The sequence below is a fragment of the Microplitis demolitor genome, chromosome 6 (assembly GCF_026212275.2).
Source record: "Microplitis demolitor isolate Queensland-Clemson2020A chromosome 6, iyMicDemo2.1a, whole genome shotgun sequence".
Lineage (NCBI taxonomy): Eukaryota > Metazoa > Arthropoda > Insecta > Hymenoptera > Braconidae > Microplitis > Microplitis demolitor.
The window spans coordinates 1,337,970-1,357,356 of NC_068550.1; the positions used below are offsets into that span (position 1 = coordinate 1,337,970).

The window sequence follows — 19,387 nt, forward strand, 5'->3', positions numbered from 1 at the left end:
GATTAATAATTAATAATTAATTATAAATAGTATGTATATATAAATGAAAAAATGTTTGTTTTAAAGTTACTCCAATTTATTTGCAATTTACATGCACCAAAGACATTTATGTTCTTTGTTATTTATTTTTTAATGTAATTTATCATAAATCGTAAGATATGCGCTTTAAAAAATATACATTACTTAATAATTTACAAATATAATGAATTATTTACAATCTTTACACAACGACTTTCCGCTTATTCACACATTATACAATCAAAGTTACATTAGAGGAGAGGGAGGAATAGGTACAGGATTATGAGGAAAGATATTTGATTTTAAAACTTATTCAATTATTATTGATATTATTATTATTATTATTAATTATAAAAGTAGTTAATTAGAAATGTAAATCAATTAAATCCTATACTCTGTACAAATATACAGCATCTATTCAATAATAAATTTTTTTACAAAATTTATCATTCTCATGCAAAAAATGTCAAGCGAATAATAATAAATAATAGTAAATCCTTAAGCAGGTACAATTTACATTGACGATAATAATAATAATTAGGAAGAAAGTAATTAAAAAGCGTAGTAATTAAAATAATATAAATATTCTGTTGTTTATTTAAATATTTCGCGGCCTCATTTCGCGGCTAATACAAAGTACGGAGACTGGGTAAAAATGACACGGAAAAATCACATAAATATCTGATCACTTCTAAACATTCTGGAGGTGATATTTTTATAAAAAAACTACCGTGTAAATTTTGTAGTTTAAAAAAAACCGCCAAAAATCTACGATACCTGGGTTTAAAAAAAGAAAAGTAAATCCATATTTTTACATAATCAATAATTAATTTTAATAATTTCCAGATACTAAATATATATTTATGTATATAAATATATATATATATACACTGACGTTCTATTAGAAGTCGTCATATCATCCAGCAGCACTCGATCAAAGACCAGCATGAATAGCATAACTGGATCCCGAGTGCGGAAAATAACTGCATAGAAGTGGGCAACGAGTATATTAATAAATGAAAAAAGAAATATTTAAACCAGGTAATACATCTGCATATACTCGTGTATAATAATAATAGTTACAATAATAATAATAATAATATTGATAATAATCATACGTAGAATAATAAAAAAAAAACATACATAATAATAAAAAATAATATTCAGCTCTCAAGCGTTCCTAATTACCATGAGTGTTTTTCGGTATTTGAAACGTTACCCACTATACACACTAGCCAGAGGACAAGCTTATAACATACACACACATGATATGCAGTCGCAGTGTCTCATACCGGTTTTTCTCTCGCCTTATTAATAAATTATACAAGCCAAGGAGGTTCGGCGTAGAGAGCTCTCTTATATACATTAGCCCGAGAATGAACGAGCAATAAAACGTACACACATATAAATTTATGTATAAGTAGTGTATATATATATATATATATATATATATATATATATATATATATATATATATATATATATATAAATATATATATATATATATATATTTATTGCGGAGCGCGAGTAAGCAAGAAGACAAGAAGACAAGATCAACACGTTGGTAAAGGCAGACTCAGAGGCAGCAGTAGCAGCAATCCACCAGCTTACAACCAGGCACCTTGGTTCAATACATATGTACATATGTACATAAGTTGTTTTATATTGAGTTTGTTGATTACTGAAAGTGTATAGAATGCGGCAGCGTCACGCACTCTGGGCTCTCGCGAGACGCCCGTTCTCTTGTACTCGGTACGGGGCTCGGTCTAACGAGCAATATACAAGCCAAAGTCGCTGATATGAGATGCTGAGATGGAGCAATACGTTGGTTACTGCTGCTGATGCTGATGCTGATGGTATATAGATATATATATATATATATATATATATATATATATATATATTTATATATTTATGTATTGTATGTATGTATGTGGTAGGGAGAGAATGGAAAAGCAAGTAACAGTGGCAAACACGCACCAACGTCATCACTGCCTCTTGTATGTCCTCTTGTCCAGTTGTCATGTGACTCTATATCCTATATATCCAGTCGAGTCATTTAAGAGCCAGCTTTACTGTACAGCTGTACACACAAGACTTGTAAACACATCTCTTATACTCATATGTATATGTAGATAGATATTTATATTAATATACTACTTTGTTTATCAATACGAGTTATTACTAAATCCCAAATGCCTCGTGTATTGCGCAAAAGTTTAATAGAACACTGAGATCAGCGACAGCCGCAACCAATCACTGCCATGTCTTGGTAGTTTTTAAGCACAACTTTGTTCTCTTCGTCTAGGTACAACATGGATATGGAGCTTAGCGCGGTCGGCACGCAGCAGGCTCGGGGAAGCATCGCGGGGTTCGTCGAGTAGACGAGATTCTGGACGATGGCGTGATTCGTCGAGTTCAAATGATCGGATAAAGGAAACGGGCAGTCGCCGTTGCAGTAGAACGCGTCGTAACCTGGAGGTGCGACGATCCAGTCATTCCATCCGACGTCGACAAAGTCCACGTAGAGAGGATGTCTTCGGCAATTTTCACGGCCGTCTTTGCGTCGGTTTTTACGCAAAGCAGCACGTCGCGCCCGGCGGTCCATCATCTCGGAGGCAGTGGCCATTTTGCTGCGTCCGTCGTCGGTGTAAGTGAACAATGTGGGCCGGGATGATGCCCACGTGTCATGGGATTCATCAGCGCTGCGCTTTAGTCTCACGTGGGACTGTTTACTGTTTTTGCTGTTGCTTTTACTGCTGGTCACCTGGATCAGCAGACCGTGATTGTTACCGTCTCCTTGAAGCCACCGGGACACTGCTGGATGGACGTCCAAACTTATCGTCGTATTGCTGGTCATGTCAATAACCCGGCTGTCGATGAGTCTCAACAATGGTTTGCTGTGTCCCTTAACACCTGGACGTAAAATATCATGAACTAAAATACGTCCCAATTTTTTAGTATTTTTTTCTTCTGGCACTGAAACTCTCGTCAAACTCAACTCCGCAGCTTTCAGGCTCTCTGTCGTTGGGATGCTGCTCAGGTCAAATGACAAGCGAAAACGATTCGATGATTGGAATTTATCATCAAGCGGACTTTCTGTAAAAAAATAAAAATTTTTGCCATGAATCATCGTGCATTAATGACCATGTGAATGTAAACATGTAATGACTTGGGAATGGTAAGAGGAATTTATTTATTTGAATAGTATTTTGTCAGAAAGAGCTGTTAGCTGGAAAGCAATTAGTCAGAGGGTGGTCTAAAATTTTAATCTTAAGTAACCACCACCGATTGACGGCAACTCTACAGCCACAGATAAAGAATATCTTCTCTCTTTAATTTAATCTAAAAGAAGCAAACCCTGCACTTACTCGGCGCAACTTTAAAAACCATAACTTAAAACCAAAGCTTTCTTGTGTCTCTCCTCACGTCGTTCATGGAATTCCTCGAGGTTATTCGTCCGCGTCTCAAAAAAAAAACATTTTTTCCCACATTCTTTCATACCAATACTCAGCTAATGTACCGTCCCAATTGATGACGGTCTTCTTCCTCTTGTTCTCTTATTTTCTCTATTTTTTTCCTTTCCATTTTCGTTATCTACGGACTAAAATTAGTCTCCGAAATTTGCTATCCCTAATCCTATTTAACAATTAGGTATCCGTGACAACTCTGAATAGTGTTAACTCCGTGTCAGTATCTTTTGCTGTAGGTTTAAGTAATAAACAAGAATTCGAGGCGTTATGCACGGATAAACAAGTTACCTTGAGTCAAACCTTCCTTTCAATATATATGTATAAATACGTGAGCATTTGACTATCGTCATAAATATACCGATAAAGTAATAAACTATCAAATCGTTCTCGGGTGTTTTTTATAATGGGACTAACGGATAAATGAAGGCCATCGGCTTTCTGTTTAAACTACGATTTTACCTAAAAATATGTTTTACTCTACAGCCAATAATATGACACAGCCATCAAAGAACGAAAAAAAAACAAGCACACTGTTTACTGTTATGCTGCATTACATTTCGTTTATTATATTCAAATAAGATACTAATTGACCGTAACATTGCACACAATTGCAGGCGGTAGTAAAAAATAATTCCATGAATGAATGAATGGTGAATAGTCTTTTTGGGTTTTCTACCTGTACAAATATATATGTATATAATGGCCTCACTGAAACAGTTTCAGCTTAAACGATTATACAGTCGGTTACTTTGGACCTTAGACTTGAAAGCTCGACATCTACTCCAGAGCTCTTATATTTATTGTATATACAAACGGATATACCCTCGACTCGAACAATGTGGGCTCGCTTTCTCACCTATTGTGCGTCCGAGTACGGGCTGTCAGCGTCAATCTTGAAGATTCAATGCCACAAACGATCTTTATATTACTTTTTAAAGAAAAACAAACATAATAATGACCAGCTTCCTTATAACCATCAACTATAAGTATATAAATATATACATAAATATTGTTTTTTCTTTACTACGCCTATTTATAACTCAAAGGTGATCAATCATTTAATCTTAATCCCACTCGGCTCATTTATTCTTATTTAATTAAAATGATTTTTTCTCTTCTATTTACAGAACCGCCTTGACTAGAGTTTCCAGTTGCAGTATTTAATTTTAAAATGAATAATTATACTAACCGATATGTAAAAAAGACCGCACGGTGTTTGCTGATCTTGTGTGGAACCCCTTTTTAGCGATATTTGAACTGGCGATTGAATTTTGCCGCGCGTACAACTTCTTCAGGGATTCAGGAACATGGGGTTTGCCTTTTGGTTTTGGTCTGCTGGTAAACCCGAGCAATGACAGCAAGCTGGCTTCGACGCTGGCTGTTATCCGTTGTCTCTCCTCGCTGTCCATGCTGTTGTCGATGGTGTTGCTCTCGATAGTATCACTATTTCTATTGCTATTGGTGTTGGTATTAATATTAATTTGAGCAATATCGTTGTTATCAGGTTTAAGCGAAGTTGCCGTCGTGATATCAGTAACCAGCACGCCCACTCCCACAAACACCAATCTCAGCAGCAGCAACGTGCGCATCGTAACGTCCAGTCACCGGGACTGCCACTCCTGAAACAATTACCGGGGTGTGGCATTAGTTTTATCTGCTAAAATAAATGTTTAAATACAAGTACGTCGAGGTATATAACACTAATATAAGTATATATATATATAAAATAATGCGGGTATTAAAAATAAAATATATTACCGACGTGTTAACAATAAAATAATTACGTACGTGATCTTATATATATATGAGATATTAAAAGACTAATACGATATATATATATATATATATATATATATATATATATATATATTACCTTGGATTTATATTCTTCACAAACAAACCTATATATATTTATATATTTATGTATACTCTTAATGTTTAAGTACAAGCGGATTTAATATCATCTTCATCTCACTTTCTATTGTCCCTCATTAAAATATAACACCAGTAATAAAATATTGAGGTTGTATTAAGGTATGATAAATATTTATAGATGCAGTAAATAAATAATAAAATAAAACATGAGTATAAACAGTACAAGTTGTAGAATAAGGAGAAGAAGAAGATGATGATGATGATGATGGAGATGAAGAAGTTGGAAGCAGAAGCAGTTTAAATAATAAAAGAGCAACAAACTTGAGAAGAAATGAGAGGAAATGAAAGATTATTTGTATTGCTGAGATAAATATATTTGAAAAAAAAAATAGTTTTAGAGTCTGGTGAACTGTGGATACTTATAGATGGCGGCATCAGAGAGACGCGATCGGTGGAGACGGCAAGGCTGCCGCTGCTAGAGCCAAGCTGTCTGCTGGATACTCCTTATGTATATAATCTCCCCCGCCTGATCTTTCTTTCTCTCTATCTCGGTCTCTTATTCCCTCTACCTCATCAGAGACCGGGGAGCCCTCGTATCGGTAGTCTGTGTCTACTCTACACTTCATCTTCTCGTTCCTCATCTTGTTTACATACATACATCTTAATACACTCACACACGGTCCATATTTACCGTCTGATCAGATCCAACTCCATTTTACTCTACTCCATACGCTGTACCCTGGGCACATGCTCCGCTCGAGGTTTTTATTTTTTATCTCAAGAGATTGGGATCCGATCTGGTCCCACACGAGAGTTTGGGACGACCAACAACGCAAGTGGTATCATCACAGAGACATTGCTTCCTCGACAAGGCCGACAGGTAATACGATCATGACGTAGACAACGATGACTTATACATATTTTTTGAGCATCACAAGTTAGCTTCCGGATTTAGAAATAGTACACAGGTCAGATGTTATGTGAATTTTTATCTCCTCACATGCTGTGAGCGCCATTTTGTATCATGTTTTAATTATAATTTATTCCAGATAATAATCTGGGACCAAGGTGATGAAAAGGATTCTGTAAGGAAGCTATAGATCGTTAACGATCTGAAGAAAGCTACAGATGATAATCAGCAGCCGAAGATCATGATTGCAAAGTGACTATTTAATTATTTAACAAATTAATACAGATTGAGTATGCAGGAGTAAGTGTAAGTGTGTATAAAATAACTATATAATATTGCAGATGATGAGTCGTATAAAGAGCTAATGTAACGCTGGGCTTAGTTCTCGCATCAGCTTAAGGAATGCGGTCCGCGTCGTGGAATCTGCGCGCGAGCGCTAAAAGCAAGGATACGGGGCCGCTGAGTGAGTCTGATGGTGGCCGATTGCCACGGTGGAACGCGCGGGAGCATGTATATATACATACATATACATTTAAACATATAAAAATATATATATGAATGTGTACACACACAAACGAACGTCATCGTTGAAAATAATAAAGACGAATCTCGTGTTGCTGAAGATCTCTTTGGTGATCATCAAATTTTTACAACGAAAATGGAGTAGAAAATAATTGGACAGTCCAGAGACCAAGAAGAAATAAAAATCATCATCTTCATCATCTTAAGGACCAGGTATTAATGCTGGTGATTTAATAAATAAATAAATAAATATAAATTTTACCTATAGCTAGCCGTGAGTCTGTAGTCCGTGCAGCCACGGCATCTCAGCGTGTTGATACACCGCGAGAAATCTTTGGTTGGTCGCGGCCACTAGCACTTGCCACTGACACTATCCACCATTCACGCACCTATTTATTTATCACGTACTCGCGACAATTATCAAATACTTATAATAAGTATACAGTAAAAATTTATTGTTACGTGAAGAAGAAAAGAAGAAATGGGTAAGTTGACCAGATGACCTAATGCTAAAATGTTTAACTCGACACTTTTTCGGCAGACAACAGCGCAAATGTGGAGCAGAAGAGAAGAAATAGGTAAATTATGATTAAGATCACTGTATACACTTTCTGTTGTTATGTATATATATCGGAGTGCTGTAATAATATGAAACTACAAGCACACAAATCACATTAAAGTCACAATAATATAATATGAGTAAATATGGTGATGACGGTAACTAAGAATCCAGAGAAGAGATAAATAGAAACTCATCCGACACGGTTGAGGGGCGTCGTATGACTACTGGTCGCTGCTCAGGAGCAAGCGGCAAGGAGCCTTCCTCGCGCTCTCCACGATCACACACCGTCCCCGCCGGTACGGACTGCCGTGCGCAAGATGGAGAGCGATATATTCCCCTACTGAATCTTCTACGTGGTATTACATATACATATATACAGATATATACATATATATAAAATATATATACAGTAAAAGAACCAGAGAGCGTCGATTCACCGAGTACACGCGCCCATTTGGACAGGGCCGCTGCCAAAGCACCACGGGCCCCGATCACCATCAGTCCCTTTTGTCGTCAATCCCCTCTATGGAGCATCTCCTGATGATGCTGGTGCTGATACTGATGCTGGATCTTTGGCTCTTCCACCTGTCTAAGAGAATAACTAAGAAGCCCTCCTCTAGGCATCGCCACCACCATCGCTACCACCAATACCATCACCATCACTCGTATCGCTTTCTTTACCCCCACCTGCTGGCAATACCAATGCCGAAGCTGATGCTGGTCCTCATACCTGCAAAGTCTGGAGCATCAGAATCTCCAGTCCATTCACCAGCTAAAAATCTTCATTCCCTACTCTGATCTGTTCTTCCCAATGACAATCTCCGGCACCCTGATGATGACCGTAGTAATTGATATTGACATTAGCAGCGTCAGGTGATGGATTGAGTTGAGCAATTATTTGCTATCTGTTGGTAATTACTGGACTAAGTAAAGTACACATGATTTTTAATGTATGTGTGTACGAAGATAATGGAAATGAATAATAAACATAGTACTCTGAAATAGCTGAATGATGATGAGCGCGTAAGAGGGAGTGATGTAGTGTATGTGTATATATTGAAGAATGTTGGATGCTGGATGATGGCTTAGTTTCTTGGCCGACCGGTCTTCCTGCCGCGCGCCATGCTGTCTGCCCGATATGATTCCCGCATACTTCCCACTTAGCAATTGGATATTTTACGCCATTTCCGCTTGACGACTCAATCGTACTTCTCGCGATATTTCGTGGAAATGCCCACGCGTTTCCTTCTTCACAATATTATGCGAATGCGGATAATAAATGACCTGCAAAATATACACGTATATTATTATTATTAGTGGTATAGTTGTTTTAATTTATTAAAGAGCAAGAAGAGAAGCGATGATAAATAATAGAGTGAGAAATCAGATACATGTGATATGTAGACACGACGATTATTATCATATGAAGAATAATTTGTCTTGATGTGTTGAACACACACTTCAGCAATTCACCATGGGCTTTAATCTATTCATCTGGTTCTGCTAGGATTTGGATCTTCTGGTAATGGTGAATTTTTTTTTTTTTTGAGAAGAAGTAAAAAAAATAATAAATCAACATCATCATTATCGTGATGACGATCATGACGATGGTGTATCGGAGGGAATGTCATGTCCTCGCGGGATAGAATAAGACTTTAAGCAAAAGTAGAATTGGCCAGAGCTAACCGGCATCAAGAGGTACGAAGGACCGATACGAGTAGAAGAAGAAACACGACGGGAGTGGCGGTGAGAAAGAACCAAAGGTATAAGAGAAGATATCGTGCCGGTTAGTGCCCCGCCCCGGCTTCAGGGTCGTCTTAATTACCGGGTGGTCCAGTTCGGAACCCCATAAATATTTCGTTGCGGCGGCACTCTTTCCGACGAGACCCCAGGACTCCTGGGAGAGCTTATAGACTTTATTCTCGAGACCAAGTAGGACTAATGTGACCGACAGAGAGAGAAAGTTTATTCTTTAAAAGAGAGTATATAAAATGAGAGAGTAAATATAAAGATGTACAGTAAACTCTATAACTCCATGGTCGTGTAGGCTTTTTCACAGACTCTTGTATATAATTCCATCAGATTGGGCTCTCTTTGTATTTATACTTCCACCGCCCGGCTAACTGCTCAAGAATAACCGGATGAGATCCAACTCTTTTAGCGTTCCATTCCATTCCATTCCACTCCACTCAGTTATCTTAGGGAGCCAGCAAGTCTACCGAAGGTAGTCATTTAGATGAATCGTCGGTTTGCTCGATGTGGGAAAGAGACATCCAACCCGGGACGAGATTACACTCAGACGCAGCTCCACGGCGATGAACGAGGGGTCCATCTCCACCAGACAAAGACGGCGGCAAAAAAATACGTTAAACAAAATAAATTATTGATTTTTATCTAATTTTCGGCGTTACCAAAAGAGAATATGTGTCCTGTACGTTACCACCAAGAGGATTAGTCATTTTTTCGAGTCACCTCCTCAGGTATACGCCGAGATAACAAGGACTCATCCTGTAACTTTAAGTCCTATCTGCACCACGTCACCCAGCTCCGCAGATTGAGTAGTCTGAGGCCTAGGCCTCCTACGCCGCGCGAGCTTCCATACTCGACAGAATGTCTTCGGCATGAGTCATCTATCACACACCGGGATAATGTTCCATGTGTTCCATGTGTGTGAGTAAGTCTGTACTAATGTATATCAATTGCAGTAATTATTATTATATATTATTATATATTTATCGCTTCCAGGGAATCCATTAGCGGAGTGATGGAAGTGACGTTAATCAGCTAGTACAGTATCAAGTATTCTCCCTTCACTTGGTACGTATTGTATCCGCTGGCTTACAAGTCTCTGGGTTTTACGACCCGCCCACATACGAAGCCTAAAACAATGCCCATTACTACCAATTTTCGATGAGCTGTCATCAACCACCCACGGGCATACGACGAGGGAGCTAGGGCACTATCATTTGTGTGGTCTGCCGGGCGGATTCGTCTTGAGATGGTATTGTAGAGTTGGCTAAAGTCTAAGAAAAAGACTCTGAGAGCGAGAGAGCTAAAGAGTTTTTTAAAATATATATGTATATATAATACTAAGTGAGTGAGATTGACGACTAAAAGAAGAAAGAGACCACCTTCGTGGAAGCCACTTTACTCTCGCGAGAACAGAGAGAACATTCCTTGTTCTATCTCACTTGGTTTTATATTTCGAAATTCTCTCTACTCCTCGACTTAAACTCAACTATATAACACTCCGCGGATCTTGTGTATACATACATATATATATTTGTATATTATTATGTGCGTTCTCTGTATTATAGTATACGAGATACCAGGAGAGAGTGGATCCATGAGAGAACGAGAGATGTAGATTCCCACCGAGTCTGGCTCAATGATCAGGTGGGTTATAGAAAATTAATAATCAACAACCTTCTCATCTCTTACTTACAAATGAGAGGAACATATATTTTTTTTAAAATAACAAATAACTTAGCAATGATAAAACACACGTGATTGCTCATTTGAATTTTTTTATTGCAGAGTACACATCTTGGAATAAAAAAAAAACACATTAAATAAATAAATAACCGAGTGCATCTCTCATGTGTACTCCGGTGTTATATCGGTACCTCATGGAAGCTCATTGTGCAAGGTATAATTATGCAATCAGCTCTTTATCATACGTAAATATACATGCAGTAAATTTCCAGTACTTAATAATCCGCCTGCGATGGACTGAAATTAAATTAAAGCTTCTAATTAATTTCTCATGGGTAAAAAATTTAAAGATGAGTTTTAGTTTTTAAAAAAAATTAATGCTAACATATGAAAAAAAATTTTCTTGCAATGAGTAAAAATTTTCTTGAGTCAAGAAATCATTTTTTTCTGAGAAATAATAATAATAATAAAACGTATAAAAAACCAGTACTTTAGTAAGCATGCATTAATTATACTACTGGTCTTGGTGGAATGTGCAGGCTCATCTCATCATTGATTAAAACTCCTTATTATAAATAAGGAGGTTTTATATGTTTATTTATAATAAAACCAGATGGTATTGTATATATTTAATATACTGGATCGGTCATCAGATGGGAGTGCTGGTATAATAAATAAACTGATGCATCCAACCAGTACAGGCACCCTCACCTGTTCTCCTCTCGTCTGCACATACGCATCAGCCAGATGCACTTGATGGTAAGAACGACCTAGCGGACAAGTGACACAGGTTCATATATTTGTATATATACATGTATGTATTTCTATATATAGACAGACATCGCGGCTTGTCCCTCATCTCCCGGAAACTCGTTTCTTCTCAATCCAATGACGGCAATATTTTGATCCTCGTAATTTATCGGAAATTACAACGACCAAGAGTTTCAATTTGCTGGAGTTTTAAATTGAATGGATTTTAATTATCAACTGTGGAGATTAGATGGGAGGAATAAAATCCTGGAGTCTGGAAGGTTCGTTAGTTGGATTAACGTTTAAGTGAATAAGGCCTGAGATGATGTGATATGAGGAATGATGATCCTGGCATTAGATAGAACCTGATACGAGTAGAGTAGAGGTAAACAAGTATTCTCTACACAGTCCAGAGAGTACTTTCGGTACGCGGCAGACAGCGCGTCGCCCAATCTCTGACTTGTTCATATTCTCACTACTTCTTGTGTGTTAGACTTAATACCAGCGGTAACTGCCGTAGATTCAATTGTACAAATGTATCATTATGTTAATGTGTTACATGATGATGATGATGATGATGAAATATTGGATTCTGTGATGAGATAGTTGAGGGTTAAGATGATTTATCATTTATCATTGAAAATAGTCTGGTTGTAACCATCTTGGAGATTAATTTTTTTTCTTCTTCTTCTTAGTCATCTTTATCTTCTTTCTGGAAGTTGCTTGTATATTATGTAAAATATGAATAATAAAAATTATATACTAAGAACGCAATGGTACAATCCTCAGGAAAATAGGAGTAATAGTTCCCACTTTTTTTATTAATACTGGTTAGCCGACGTCTAATAGTTTTTGGATTTTTTTTTCAGAATGATGAATTATAAAAAAAATTGCAGCTAATTTGGTTCAATGGAGCACGTGTGCGTTTGATGTCGGATAATGGTCTACGTTTAATTTCTTTTTAACAGAGTACGTGTACGCACTCTTCTAGAAAATCAAGACTTGTTACCATCCAAGAAAATCTATAAAAAATCGAGACTCTGCCAGAAGATATAGAAAAAAATTAGGAATTGTTAGATTTGTCTAATTTTCATCAACAGAGCACCCGTGCGTCAGATGTCGAATAATGATTTTTTCTATCTAGATCTAGATTTTTTCAAATTTTCAAAAAAAGAAAAGTTATTGGTTTTGATCCGATAATTAACTGGAAAAAAATAATAAAATTTAACTGGAAATTTGGCGCATAAATAATTTTCTACGCTGTAAACAATTGTTGAAGGCCTCTCATATCACGTGTATATTTTATTACAGTACTTTGACTGTTGTGAAAATTTTCTATTTATAGATAATGAACGTAGTGCTGGTTTAAATTATAATTTTATTACTATTGAATATTGAATATATTTTAATTTTTTCTTGGAATATTAATTTGTTTACTCGTTCGGGGAAATTATTTAACTTGGATATTTTTAAGCACAAGACTTTGCTTTTTCCTTATTTGTATTTTGTCCTCGGGGTTTTCTTTATAATTTATGTTTACGTTTGTCCACGTGTTGTAGAGTAAACCTTTTATGCTTTTAGCTTTTTATTTATTTAATATTTTTTAAGTGAAATGTGAAACTCGGGTGTCACTTTACATAACGTTATAACTATTAGAAAGTCTGATATATATTTAAATATCGATTCATAAAAATATTCTAGTACGTATAAATGCATACATATATATTTATAATAGTAATATGGGTTATTAAAAAAAAAATTAAACTAAAAAATAAATTTTATTCAGTTCCAGAAACATAAATGTTATAAACATTTTTTTTGTTTATAAATTTAATATGAATATTATTAATATAAGTAATAAATATTAACATTTTGATTGACAAATAAAAAAAATTTTTCACGTACACGAATATAGTTAGTGAGCATGTACATTTATATTGAATTTAAATTCATTAAAATAAATATTATATTTTATTATTTGGAAATACAGCCGCCAGTAAGTTTGGCTTGTTGACTTTACCGAGATTATTTTTAGGAATTTTGTCGACTATTTTAAGTACCGTGGGTACTGCATAATCTGGTAATGATTTTTTCGCAAATTCTCGTAATTGATGTAATAGAATTTCAGATCCCTCGCGAGTAACTGCAACCGCCGCGACCTGGACAAAAAATATTTATAAATAATTAATAAACTGCTAGTGAGTCGGGATTTAATTAAATATAATTATTTAATTTAATATATATAAATGATAATAAACAAGTGTTGCAGCTAAAAAGTTGATCTTACTTTTTGTCCCCATGTAATGTCAGGTAAACCGACAACTGCACAATCTATGATGTCTGGATGACCAAGAATTACCGTTTCCACTTGCAGGGCACTGACCTTGTAGCCTCCTGTCTTTATTATATCAACAGAACTACGTCCTAAGATGCTGTAGACGTTGCCATCATACATCGCAGTGTCACCTGTCAATTTAAATTTCATTTTTTAATAATAATTACCATAGACAATTGTTATCATAATTAATAATACAGAGTATCAGTAAATAGCCCACGTATTTTAAAACTCAGTCCTGGGTTCGAGTCCCGTCAAATTGCTCTCATTAAATAATTTTATAAATTATAAATTAAATTTTTTAATAAACGTCAAGTGAAGTAAATAAGTGAAGAAAATAATTAATAAAAAATGACAATAATTATAATGAGTTGTCGCATAGATATGAAATAATAATTATAATTACCTGTTTTAAACCATTTATCAGTGGTAAATTCTTTGGCAGTAGCCTCCGGCTTGTTGAAATATTCTCGAAACACACTTTCACCTTTGACTTGTAAATCTCCGCTAATAGGAATCTTATCTTTTTTGCTGACTACTTTACTGCCTGAGCTAGAACCTTGAACTAATACTTCAGGTGTACCAGTTGGCTCAGATTTTGTTATTCTGACTTGAACACCAGGCAGTGGAGTTCCAACGGTACCTAAAATTTTTTTTTTATAACTTATAACTCGTCCTTAGAGACATTGGATACACGAGACACTAAATAAACACCTGGAATACGTTGGCCTTCAAGTGGATTTGATAGAACCATACCAGTTTCTGTCATCCCATACCTTTCTAGCAACCGGTGACCAGTTATTTCTTCCCATCTATCAAAAATCGGCTTGGGCAATGGCGCTGAACCACTGACCATAAGTCTAATAAATTAAAAAAATTGTAAATCATCAACTTTATTATTTGAAATAAATAAATAGCAGACTCACCTGATCTTCGTGCTGCACACAGTGTGAACATACTCTTTTATCTTTGGATTCTTACTGAATAATTGGTCATACTCTTGTATAAGCTTCATATAAATAGTCGGTACCGCCATTACCATGTTGATACGTTCGGTGTTTTGTAAATTAACTGCAAGCAATTGACTCCAGACACTTGAGCTTTCAAATTTCGGGAGCATGACGCACCGAGCGCCAACATATAGCGGACACATCAGTACGTTTACGATCCCGTGGATGTGGTTCAGTGGCAATGTGTGCAACACAATGTCTTTTTCCGTCCACTTCCAGGCATTAATTAGTGCATTCATTTGGGACTGGAGGTTTTTGTGTGTCAGCACTACGGCTTTAGGTGTTGCAGTGGTACCCGATGTGTAGACGAACATCGCGTCGCTGTCGTTATAAAATTCGTCTTTCAATGGAGTTTCTCTGGGTTCATCAAAGTACTCATACTCCTCTTTATTGTTTGCTGCTCTGCCATGAGGCTTCATAGCGAGTATTCGTAGCGCGTCGTCCAAAACTATCAGACGACAATTACATTTGGATGCTATCGGTTCAAGTATTGGAGAAAATTCAGTGGTCGTTATTACGACTTTCGAACCCGAGTCTTTGAGATAGTACTCAAGTACTGGCGGTGGACTGGATACATTTAAAGGTACCGCTAAAATTAAAATTAATTTAAAATTAAAATAATGAATTATTAATTAAATAACTACAATTAAATTACCAATTTGTCCACTCATCCAACACGCCCATTGGACGATAACATATCTTGCGTCATTGGGCATAAGGAATGCGATTCTTTCCTGCTGGCCATCTTTTAAAAACTCCGATAAATCACCGCAGAATTGTCTTGAGCTTAAATACAATCCACGGTACGTATAGTCGCCTTGCAAATCTCTGAGTGCTGTTCTGTCACCGAATTTTATTGCGTTTCGGAATACAGGTATTACATTATTATTACTCGGTGGCTGTAAAATTAAATATATAATTTCGTCATTAATTGATAATTTATTGGATGAGAATTTAAAAATTTTTAATATCATCTATTGGATGCTAAATTTATCAACTATTTGTTTATTGTATAAATAGATACCTCGTGAGTTTCATTAATAGAACTAAGTGCAGCATGTGTTTGTTGAAGTCTTCTGATGATTAAAGTATTTTTTTGACATCTAGCGATACCGTGCGCAGTTGAATAAAAACTACGTCTTAATAACGATCCCATTATTTTTTTTATTAAATTATTATTATTGTGCAGGTGTCAAATTTCTGTTATCTAAAAATAAATGTCAATTATAAATATATATATATGTATAATTATATACATATGTTAGTGGTCGAGGTATGCCGACAAATATATATTGATAAAAAATAAATGTCATATGATTAATAAAAATAAATTTTGATATATATTTATATGTATGCATATATATATATATTTATTAATTTAATGAAAAGATAAAATTATGTATAGAGAATATTAAAATATGTAAATTGTCGGATAAATATTTGCTGGAAAAATTTGGGAAAGGTTTAAAAGATTCAAAAAATAATAAGTGGGTTACAATCGGACCTTGAATTACTTTTTCATAAAAATGTATGACATTGAGATGAAATATGTCATGTGTGAAATTAAGACGTGTAGAAAAAAGTACCTTATTAAACATATTAATTAAATTTTTTTAATTGTGATTTATATTCGCGCCACTTTTTTGTTGTTTGTACTGAGACACTAAGGAGATGAACGAGTATCGATCACTAAAATAACTTATTAATGACAGCTAGACTTATTTACATACTTTTATTCGATAGGTTAATGTCGGATATAATTTTATCAAAAACAAAACGTTCAGTCCCCTCCACTTTATATATACATGTGTATATATTATATATACATGTGTATATATTATATATACATGTGTATATGTTATATATATTTTTTAAAATTCTTTACCAGTAGTTAGTACTGTCATTTCAATTTTTATCAACTCCAAAATTTAATTAAAAATACTCGGCTTTTTTTTTAATTTGAAGCTGGGGATATTTTGAAAGCCTCCATCTTGATGATTATGAATTTTCAATCATCTGTCAGTGTCAGTCATCTTTTGTATATATTTTTAATTATTGAAATCGGTTATTTAGTTTTTACTCTGACAATTACACCGATTATTTGAGACCTGTCAAAAATTATTTAAATTCCCGCGCTTTTTAAATGGCGACCGCGCTTGCGCGTAATTCATTATTCGAATGCCGTTTTGATAAAAGATTTACCTTCGTGGTCTTTCGATAATTTCCGCTGATGTAAGTCGTAATTACAAACACTAATTACTTTTTGGAGTGGGGGGTCAATCTGGAAGCTCTGGAATAAAACCGAAGGAAAATTATTTTGTTGAGTTTACTTCGGAGTTTACCTCAGAAACGTTGTTTTCATCAACAAGCTCCAGAACTAAACATTTCTACAATAATTAAAATTATTCATTTAATTAATTAATTAATTTTAATACAAGAAAAATAAAAGTCGGTCACTAATTGAAACAGGTAAATTTTATTTAAATATTCAAACAAAAAATTTAATTTCCATTGATAGTGAAATCTTCAGATTTTAAAAATTTGAAAAATGGATTCTGCTATTTTTCATATTCTTTCTATTAATTTCTAAGGTTATATCAGAAAATGGGTAATAAATTAAGCGATAAATTTTGTCTTCATTATAGAATGGGTGAAAGATACAACATCCACAGTCAGTTGGAGCACTTGCAGTCAAAGTACATCGGAACAGGACACGCTGATACAACAAAATTCGAGTGGCTGGTGAACCAACACCGGGATTCATGCAGCAGCTTCATGGGCCACTACGACTTGCTGAGTTTTTTTGCAATCGCTGAAAACGAATCGAAAGCCCGCGTGAGGTTCAATTTAATGGAGAAAATGTTGCAGCCTTGCGGTCCTCCTCCAGAGAAGCCCGAGGACTAGGATCGCATTCATTCCCTACTTTATTTATAATTAATTATTAACTATGACATTTAATGGTAATAAAAAAAATAATAATTTCAAAATATCTTATTTATTTTAATTAAAAATTTTAAAAAGTACAAAATTATTTTCAAGCCCGATCTTTACTTGTAATTTTAGAGTTTTCTTTGTGTTTTTTCAATGCCAGTTTAACTAAATACTGTTGGGTAACCAAAGATAAATCATTGCTAGCTTTGGTCAATGCATCCATAGTTGATTTTATTCTCTCGAGATCAATATTCCCTACGAAATATAATTCAGATACTTGATTTTTCTGCAACAGATTCGCTTGCATCATGATCCCATGACTCTTTGACTTGTGAGCACGTGATGGTACGCACATGCAGAGCGATTCTTCTTCTGTCGTTGGATCCAAGAATACAGTGTCTGCATATATACCCTAAAAATAAACTAAACATTACTACAATTACCTAAAAATATTTATTTTTATGAATACTCTACTGGCATCGGTTTTTTCTGATAATGCTGAAGTTGACGTCTAATAATAAATATACTTATTTTGAATACTTACCGCTGTTACTGCAGTAACAATACCATAAGTTGAAATATTAGCATCAATAAGAGCTAAACTAGCAGCAGTAATCGCCGCTCCCAAACAAGAACCTCCATTATCGAGTACCATTGCATAGATGTCTATTTGAAAGTTTGGATACTCGTGCTAAAATAATCACACATTATTCAAATAATACATTATGTACCAAGTAATTAATTTTTTAAAATTACCCGGCAAACTGACGGTTCCAACGAACGTTGCATTATCAAACTGAACTCTTTTTCTTCAGCATCCTGCTGATGAATTCTACGTTTGTCGCAGGAAAATGATGCGAATTTGAATTCACAGTAAAGATTTCCATGCAAACTGTATCCAGATTTATTTGGAATGTCTCGCGGATCAAAAACCGAGCATACAACTTTTGTTTTCCCCAATTCTATGTACGCGGATCCTTTTGCTTGACTTACAACACCTGTTTTTATAACTGAAATAAATAATTTATTGTTAGCATCATTATCATACAATAAATAATTATTATTATATGCCATTAAAACAATTTATTTATTTTAAATAAACAGAGTTAACTGAGGTAAAAATTCAAAAAATGCATGAGAACTTTTGAAAAATTTTCCTGTATATTTTTTTTTAAATTTATATGATGACAATTAACTTGGTAATTAGAAACAATAAAATTTTCAAATGTTGAGGACATTTAGCGTCTCATTATTATCAGTATAAATAAATAAATTAGTTAATTAAAGTAAATAATTATTTTATAAAACATAACCTTACATATTTTTCGTACATCCTGAAATTTCCGTCCGTCTTTACGTTTTTTTAAACAATTTTCCGGATTTTCTGTTTTACTGCTGGTGGAATCAACATAAATTTGATAAGGAACTGACACTTCTGGACCATTGATTCGTCTTTGATCAACAGGCATTTTAATATTTAATTATTTACCAACAAACTTACAACTGATGCAACCGCACACGTTTTTTGAATCACGTGCTCATGCATCTGCCGCTACTTTGTCATCA

General features: G+C 34.9%; 4 protein-coding genes across 5 annotated transcripts; 1 reads left to right on the plus strand and 3 right to left on the minus strand.

Annotated features, from left to right (window-relative positions):
- Nucleotides 1–1,541: 1,541 nt before the first annotated feature.
- On the minus strand, nucleotides 1,542–7,686 carry LOC103575692 (protein decapentaplegic). Its single transcript, XM_008555568.3, has 3 exons — nucleotides 7,061–7,686; nucleotides 4,681–5,110; nucleotides 1,542–3,117 (listed from the first exon to the last, which is right to left on the minus strand). The coding sequence occupies exons 2-3, from the start codon at nucleotides 5,078–5,080 to the stop codon at nucleotides 2,255–2,257; spliced, it is 1,263 nt and encodes a 420-aa protein (XP_008553790.1). The 5' UTR covers nucleotides 5,081–5,110; nucleotides 7,061–7,686; the 3' UTR covers nucleotides 1,542–2,254.
- Nucleotides 7,687–13,304: 5,618 nt separating this feature from the next.
- LOC103575693 (malonate--CoA ligase ACSF3, mitochondrial) lies at nucleotides 13,305–16,673 on the minus strand. Of its 2 annotated transcripts, none has more exons than XM_008555569.3 (8): nucleotides 16,477–16,673; nucleotides 15,915–16,097; nucleotides 15,546–15,789; nucleotides 14,807–15,479; nucleotides 14,595–14,740; nucleotides 14,287–14,523; nucleotides 13,833–14,011; nucleotides 13,305–13,704 (listed from the first exon to the last, which is right to left on the minus strand). In XM_008555569.3, the coding sequence occupies exons 2-8, from the start codon at nucleotides 16,044–16,046 to the stop codon at nucleotides 13,510–13,512; spliced, it is 1,806 nt and encodes a 601-aa protein (XP_008553791.1). In that variant the 5' UTR covers nucleotides 16,047–16,097; nucleotides 16,477–16,673; the 3' UTR covers nucleotides 13,305–13,509. The 2 variants fall into 2 exon arrangements, with proteins under 2 accessions (XP_008553791.1, XP_008553792.1); XM_008555570.3 differs by having other exon boundaries at nucleotides 16,395–16,483.
- A 526-nt stretch (nucleotides 16,674–17,199) lies between these two features.
- LOC103575695 (splicing factor 3B subunit 5) lies at nucleotides 17,200–17,877 on the plus strand. The gene is made up of 2 exons (XM_008555572.3): nucleotides 17,200–17,359; nucleotides 17,536–17,877. The coding sequence occupies exon 2, from the start codon at nucleotides 17,537–17,539 to the stop codon at nucleotides 17,792–17,794; it is 258 nt and encodes an 85-aa protein (XP_008553794.1). The 5' UTR covers nucleotides 17,200–17,359; nucleotide 17,536; the 3' UTR covers nucleotides 17,795–17,877.
- LOC103575694 (exosome complex component MTR3) lies at nucleotides 17,870–19,377 on the minus strand. Its single transcript, XM_008555571.3, has 4 exons — nucleotides 19,140–19,377; nucleotides 18,578–18,831; nucleotides 18,366–18,512; nucleotides 17,870–18,233 (listed from the first exon to the last, which is right to left on the minus strand). The coding sequence occupies exons 1-4, from the start codon at nucleotides 19,288–19,290 to the stop codon at nucleotides 17,925–17,927; spliced, it is 861 nt and encodes a 286-aa protein (XP_008553793.1). The 5' UTR covers nucleotides 19,291–19,377; the 3' UTR covers nucleotides 17,870–17,924.
- Between the last annotated feature and the right edge of the window lie 10 nt (nucleotides 19,378–19,387).